The 8,312-nt window shown below is 31.1% G+C and overlaps 1 protein-coding gene across 1 annotated transcript in view; it reads left to right on the forward strand.

Moving 5' to 3' along the window:
• The first annotated feature begins 6 nt into the window (after positions 1-6).
• Positions 7-8,312, forward strand: part of LOC101493922 (uncharacterized) — a 12,267-nt gene continuing 3,961 nt past the window's right edge. Inside the window, exons 1-4 of the mRNA XM_027332772.2 lie at positions 7-2,485; positions 4,119-4,373; positions 4,483-5,211; positions 5,931-6,737. Of these exons, the coding sequence (XP_027188573.2) occupies positions 359-2,485; positions 4,119-4,373; positions 4,483-5,211; positions 5,931-6,737 (3,918 nt within the window). The 5' untranslated portion in view covers positions 7-358. The remainder of the gene's footprint in view (positions 2,486-4,118; positions 4,374-4,482; positions 5,212-5,930; positions 6,738-8,312) is intronic.

Consider the following 8,312-nt stretch of genomic DNA (forward strand, 5'->3'; position numbering starts at 1 on the left):
ATATCGTCTTGGCAGGATAGCTATAGAGATAACAAACAAAGTCGTTGAAGTTCGGGGAAGAGGCAATTTCCCTCGAGTTGGTTACCTTCCGCCTCTTCATGAAATTGCCTCTTCTTCTGCCACAGAAGGTGGTGAAAAGCTTGCGACAAGGGAATCATTTAAGGAAGACATCTTGAAGGCTCTAAGGGACCCTAAAGTGTGCAATGTTGGGGTCTATGGGTTGGGCGGGGTGGGTAAGACTACCTTGGTGAATGAAGTCCGTATAATAGCCGAGCAACAAAAATTGTTCGATGTAGTAGTTATCATTCATGTATCCAAAACTCCAGACATTGAAGTAATTCAAGGGGTGATTGCGGATATGTTGGGTCTGCGATTTGAAGATAAAACTACTTCTGGTAGAGCAATCCGCCTAAGGGAGAGAATTGAAGCTGAGAAAACTGTCCTTTTTATTCTAGATGATATTTGGCCGACATTTGAATTGGAAAAAGTGGGAATTCCATCTAGTAAGGAACACAATGGTTGTAAGTTGTTGATGACTTCTAAAAGTCAAGATGTGTTGCTAAAATTGGACGTCCAAAAGGATCTCACTTTCAGACTTGAACTTCTGAATGAAGCAGAATCATGGAGCTTGTTTCAATCTATGGCTGGGGATGTGGTTAACGATGTCAATTTCAAAGTGGTAGCAACTCAAATTGCCCAAATATGTGCAGGTTTGCCTCTTCTCATAGCGACAGTGGCAAGCGGATTGAAAAGTAAGGATATTCACACTTGGAAAGATGCATTGAGCCAATTTCAAAGTGTTGGTCATGCAGAAATGGATGCCATAACTTATTCTGCTTTAGAGTTGAGTTACAACTGGTTGCCAAGTGATGAAATTAAAGCACTCTTCTTGCTTTCTGCTGTACTAGGATATAGTACAGCAGATTACTTATTGAGAGTTGCAATGGGTTTGGACATATTTAAGAATACAAGTAATGTGGATAATGCAAGAAACCGACTTCATACTATAGTTGAATCGTTGAAGGCATCTTGCCTATTGCTTGAAGGTAACACGAGTCGGCATATCCAAATGCATGACTTTGTTCGTGAGGTAGCTATCTCCATAGCACGTAGGGATAAACATGTTTTTGTGATGAAACCTAACGCTGAGTTCGAGAAATGTCTTTCCGAGGATTTTCTGAAAAGGTACTCAATGATCATCTTACCACAGTGTCAAATTCACGAGCTTCCACAAAGGTTAGATTGTCCCAATGCTAAGCTTTTCTTTTTGTACAGTGCAAATCGTTCTTTAGAAATTCCAGATACTGTTTTTGACGGTATGGGAAGCCTTAAAGTGTTAGATTTAACATTTTTGAACTTGTCTTCATTACCCACTTCTTTTCGTTCCCTAACTGGCCTTCAAACACTGTGTTTGGACCAGTGCGTTTTGGAAAATATGGATATAATTGGAGATTTTAAAAATTTGAAAATTCTTAGCCTCTGGAAATCTTTGATGATTAAGTTACCAAACAAAATAAAGGAATTGACTCAGCTAAGAATGCTTGACTTAAGCAATTCAGCAATAGAATTCATCCCACCCAACATCATTTCAAGCTTGACTAAATTGGAGGAGTTGTATATGGGCAATACCTCCATTAAGTGGGAAGATGAGAATTCACCAGAGCAAAAGGAAAATGCTAGCCTTGCTGAGCTTCGACAATTGCCCAACCTGACAACTCTAGAATTACAAATTCATGATGCTTGGATTTTGCCAAGGGACTTGAGATCGATGTTTGAAAAGCTGCAAAGATATAAAATAGCCATTGGAAACGTATGGGAGTGGTCTGACATCAAGGACGGAAACTTGAAAACATTGATGCTCAAACTTGGTACCAACATACATTTGGAGAACGGGATTAAAATACTAATTGAAGGGGTTGAGAATTTGTACTTGGATGAAGTAGATGGAATTCAGAATATGTTGTATCAAATGAATGGGGAAGGATTTCCATTGTTGAAGCACCTCCACATCCAAAACAATGCAAAAATGAAGCACATAGTTGACACTATGGAGAGGAACCAGGTCCATGTTTCTTTTCTCAACTTGGAAACTCTATTAATTCGTAATCTTGAAAACTTGGAGCAGATATGTTATGGGCCGCTTGCCATTAATTCTTTTGGCAAGCTTGGTGTTATCAAAGTAACAAATTGTGTCAAATTAAAATATCTTCTCTCCTTATCAATGGTTAAAGGACTTTTTCATCTTTCTGAGATTGAAGTTAGTCAATGCAATTCTATGAAGGACACAGTGCTCGGAGACTGTAATTCAAGTGTAGATAATGACTTCTTGCCTGATAATAAAATAGAGTTTCACTCTTTGCGTTCTTTAACTTTACAACATATGCAGACACTTGATAATTTTTTCTCTTATGAGCTGGTGTCTTCAATAGCTGAACAAAAGTATGAAGGGCAATCTTGTGTTTCTACATCATTTTTTAGTGCTCAGGTATGTTATTTTTCTTTTTAAGTTTAGTTAGATACGAATGAATCAGTTTAAATTTTCACATGTCTAACACATACATTAACTAACTAATCCATAAATTGACACGGTTCGTAAATATACAATTATTACTTTAAATAATTTAGCTGATAAAAATGTAGGATGTGAAATATTGAACTATCTACTCTACTCATTTCTCCATTGAAAATCTGGACAAGTACCAACTGAAGTAATAAATATAAGACAGGAATATTTTACTCTAAACTTTCAGTTTTGGTCAATTTGGTTATATGAAACTCAAATTAATTAATAAAATTAAAATGCATATGGATTTGAAAAATAAGAAAAGGCATGGATAAATTATAAGACTCTACTATTTGATACGAAGATAGGATAGAGAGTGATACAATAAGAAGATCGGATAAAGACATCATAAGATATAGACATAAACTTTTACATTATCTTGTGTATGATGTCATCAGATAGCAAACTATTGTATTATCAAATGTGTTTGAGATGATAGAAGTGCTATATCCAAGACAACACCTTAAATCAAGTAGTGATAGATCCAAATGAATTTCAACCAAGACTATTGGGTGATATATCCAAGGAGTTGAAAATATTATAGGAACTCTCAAGTAATTTATTCTAATCGTAAAGGCTCCTTTTATAGAAGGTATACCAAGACAACTCCTTAAATCAAGGAGTGATATATATACTAAATCAAAATTAAACGAAATAGACAGAATCAACCTATATCAATAATAATAATTACTAAATATTTCAATTTTCAACATTAAGTCATGCAAACACTGCTCATTTTTTATTAATATATTTTAGCATGTGGTTTTTTGGTTTCGAGTGGTGGTGCTAACTTTGTTGGGATAGTTTCCTCTTTCTGGCGCCTCATGTCATTTTCTTACAAAATGTCAGCTCATGTCTTTTGCTTAAAAAGAAAGTCATGCAAATACTGCTGACATTCTATGAGAATATTTTTGGCGTGTTATTAGTGTTGGGCAATTTAGCTGGTCTGTGTACGTATCATAGTAAAATTTCGAAAGATAACATGATTGTATAAGGGATCAAATTTTTCCACTCCCAGAGTCACTTTGAATGTATATATACGGAAAAAACACTGTTTTTTGCCATCCAGATGCATACTTTTTGACAAAAAACACTTTTTTTTTTTTTCTGTCCGTAAGTACACTTCCGGAACAATGTGTTGATTTTTAAAAGTGTGGAGGGTGGAAAAAGTCGTCGCTTTTAAAAGCCTTAAAATAAGCTAGAAGCTAAGTTGGAGAAAACTAGTCAAGTTTCACTGAAATGCTATAACTAGTGAAAAGAAAAATCAATTTGCAGATTTTAGAATGTTTAGTAATTTCCCATTTGATTGCAAGGGTATAGATTCTATGCAATATTTTCCTTTTTAATTTTATAAGTTAAGTTTTCTATAAATATAATTGTTCAAAATTTTTTGTCCTTGTTGTGATTATATGAAGTTATGAACCTCACAGTATAAAATGCCAAGAAAACATGAATAGATTTTGCAATGGGTAATGCATCTCCAAAGTCCATATGCTAATTATAATTGTCACTATAAGCACTCAATTATGATTTTTGTTAATTTGTTTCTATGTAGGTTGCATTTCCTGATTTGGATACCCTTAAATTGGGCTCACTCAATTTGAAAAAAATTTGGGGCGATAATCAACATTCTATGCACTACTTGACAATCTTGATTGTGGAGAACTGTGGTGGGCTAAAGTACTTAATGTCTTCTACCATGGTTGAAAGTTTTGTAAACCTCAAATGTCTTGAAATTAGTAAATGTAGTTTGATGCATGAGATAATAGCTACAGAAAAGAGAAATGATGGTACTATTGCATTGAAAGAGGTATGGCATTCTTACTATTTTACATTAAAATTTTAAACTTGTTTTTAATTGAATATATAGCACATGATACAATTAATTAATGATTTCATATATAAAATGTGAATTATAGGTTCCATTTCCCAAATTGGAGACAATCTTGCTGAAGGACATGAAAATCTTGAAGACAGTATGGCATTGCCAATTTAACACGTTGAAGACATTAAAAGTCCAAAATTGTGAGAAAATTGTGGTTGTTTTTCCTTCCTCAATTCATAAGACCTATCATAATCTAGAGATGTTAGTGGTTAAGGATTGTGCTTTAGTGGAAGAGATATTTGAATTGACTTCTAGTGAAAATAGCAGCACAGAGGGTACAACACATTTGAGAGCAATTACTTTAGCTAGATTGCCGAAGCTGAAACAGATATGGAGTATGGATCCTCAAGGAATTCTTAGTTTTCATAATCTACAAAGTGTTTATCTAAAGCAATGTCAAAGCATGGAGTATCTATTTCCACTTTCTGTAGCCACTAGCTGTTCACATCTCAAAGAACTTCATATAAAATATTGTGGGAAGATGAAGGAAATCGTTTCAGAGAAGAGAGAATCTACGTGCACAAGTCCCACATTTGAGTTTAATCAACTAAATTCTATTTTGCTTTGGAGCTTATATTCACTCAAGGGTTTCTATGCAGGAAATCATATTCTAGCATGCCCATCTATGAGAGCAATAGATGTTTCAAAATGTGCAAAATTGAATTTATATAAAACTATAACTCTATCTACAAGCGGCCTCAAAAGTTGTCGAGAGGAGCAGCTCCCAGATTTATTCCAACAACCACTTTTCATTGTCGAAGAGGTATGCATCATGTAAATTAACTGTTATAATACAGATACTGCAAAGCTTTTATTGAATATGACTTTGAGAGCAATTGAATAAGAAAATAGAGGAGAGAAAGTTGAGAATATTTCAGTTTCATTAACGACTCAATGAATCAGTTACAAGCTTTATATAGGCTAACTTCCTAACTTCCAAGTCCATATAGTCTAAAGCCACAATTAACATTAACATATCAAGATTTGCATGAAAATTACACGTGTTGGACTTTGTTATTATCCTGAAATACCAAACATTATATTTGTATTCAATTGTCAAATTTGAAACTATATAAGAAAGCCTCCAAGCTACGTAAAAGAGTTTTAGTTAAGAAAGTAATTGACAAAATACATTCATATTTTGTTACTACAACAGAATCGTAAAATAAAAATAACAAGTATAATATAAAATCAAAGATAATCGAATCTGATTTCTCTTGACTCTTCAACATTTAGATTGGAAATTAAAGAGTCAGGGCATCAACCACTTTTCACAACAAAAGTGTATGGTGTAAAACTTCATTATCTAGTCTTTTATTTGCTGAAAATCATATTTACAAGTCAACTTTTTGAAACTATAGGTAGTTTGAAAAAATAAGATATTTGTGAGTCAATGATATTAGTATCATTAGTTTTTTAGTCAATATTAAATATTCAGTTCTTTTAAATTGTTTGTTATATATATATATATATATATTTTAGGTGATTCCAAACTTGGAGAAGATGAGAGTAGACCATAGGGATATCAAAATGATATTGCAAGCCCAAAATTTTTGTTCCCTCTTCACCAAATTGACATTTCTCGGTTTGTCTGATTTTAAGAATGAAGAGGCTAAATTTCCTTACTGGTTTCTCCAAAATGCACATGCTCTTGAACATCTACTTGTTGAATGGAGTTCCTGCAAGAATATATTTGATGAAAGTCTAGTGAGTATGAAAATTCACACACACCTCAAAACGTTGACGCTGAGTCAGTTACCTAAACTTCAGCATATATGTGAACTAGGATCTCAAATTCCCCATGTTCTTAAGGATCTTGAACGCTTAACTGTTTTGGATTGTCCTAGTTTGACAAATTTGTTGCCTTCCTCTGTCACCTTTAGTTACCTGACATATTTGAGGATAACAAGATGCAATGGACTAAAAAATTTAATTACATCCCCTACTGCACAAAGTTTGGTAAAGCTCAGAGAAATGTTGATCGAAGACTGTGACTCAATAGAAGAAATAATTGCAGGAAATGAAAAAGTTGATATTGCATTTGTTAGTCTTGAAATATTGATGCTGAAATGTTTGCCGAGTCTCAACAAATTTTGCTCCGGTAAGTGTTTCTTGAAGTTTCCATTGTTGGAGCAAGTAGTTTTGAGCAAATGTCTTCACATGACGATCTTCTCTGAGGGAAACACAAGCACACCATGTCTTCGAAAAGTGAGAACCGAAGAAAATGGTGAAGAATGGAATTGGAAGGGGAACCTAAATGATACAATAACAAAAAGGTTTGAGAATAAGGTATGCACTCCCTCCATTTCTTTTTAGGTTTCGGTTTTTTAGAAAATAAGTTGTTCATAATAGTATCTATTATCTATTATATATATTTAAAACATACCCCCGAATGCCACCTCATTCTATTTCATCCACCTATACAAATATTTCTCACATCACCCAAAAAGCTGATGTGGACATCTCCTCCTTTCTCCCCTCTCAAACATGCTCTCAATACTTAATCTCCTTCAATCCTCCTCTCAATAATAATATTATTTTATAATAAATTTATAAATTATAAAAATATATTTAAAACAGACCCCCGAATGCCACCTCACCCCCGAATGTCATCTCATTCTATTTCATCCACCTATACAAATATTTTCCACATCATCCAAAAAGCTGATGTGGACCTCTCTTCCTTTCTCCCCTCTGAAACATGCTTTCAATGTCTAATCTCCTTCAATTCTCCTCTCAATAATAATATTATTTTATAATAAATTTATTATAAAATTATTTTACAATTATTTATAATAAATTTATAATTTATAAATTATTTTACAATTTGATAATAATTTATAATTTATATTATTATCAAATTATTTTATAAGTTATTTTATAATAAATTTATAAATTTTTTATAATATTAATAGTCATTTACCAATGGTAATAATTTATATTATTAGTAATTAAATTAAATAGAAAAAAACTACCTAATCACATATAAATATCGACATAAATATCCTTCTTTTATTAACAATTATATTATTCCACTTATGGTGAGTAATGATTTTATACGTTAAAAATTCAATTACTCATTAATGTCAATCAATTTATAATTTCTTTCAATTTATGTCAATCCATTTTTTAGTAACATTTTATACAATAAAAATATATATATTCTATTTAACAAAAAATACAATAATTTATAAAAAATAATCATAAAATAAGAATATATGAAAAATTATTAAAAAAGTTACTTCCAATTATTAAAATACAGAAATTTATTTAAAATTATAATATATGAATATATTAAAAAGTATAATCAACAAAAGTTTACTGTATATATGTGTTTTGAAAAAATATGTTAACACTTAATTTTTATTAATTAAATTATATATTTATAATTGAATGCTATTTTTTATTTTAATTTTTTTTATTATAATGATAATTTGAATGTTAAAAAATAAATGAAAATTTAAGTATTGCATAAAATTAAATTATTTTTTAATAAAATTTATTTTTGGTAAATATCAACATAACTATAATTCAATTGCACAAACAATTAGTTAAAACTTTTAAATACCTAAAATTGATTTAAAGTATATGTAAATCTTTAATAAAATTAATTTCAAACTCTTGATTAAATATATTCAATAATTTCTTTTTACAACAACTTCTCATGCTTGCAATTAAAAAATCATACTAATAAAATAAATAAATTTAAACTACGCTACAATATAATTCAACATTAAAATTTTTTTAAAATAAAAAAATATTAAATAGTCAATCATATTTTTAAATTTTTATATCTTATTTTTGGATATGTATTTTACATTTTATTTCATCAAATAAATACAAGTACCATTATATGTTAAAAAA

Source organism: Cicer arietinum, chromosome 3 (genome assembly GCF_000331145.2).
Source record: "Cicer arietinum cultivar CDC Frontier isolate Library 1 chromosome 3, Cicar.CDCFrontier_v2.0, whole genome shotgun sequence".
Classification (NCBI taxonomy): domain Eukaryota; kingdom Viridiplantae; phylum Streptophyta; class Magnoliopsida; order Fabales; family Fabaceae; genus Cicer; species Cicer arietinum.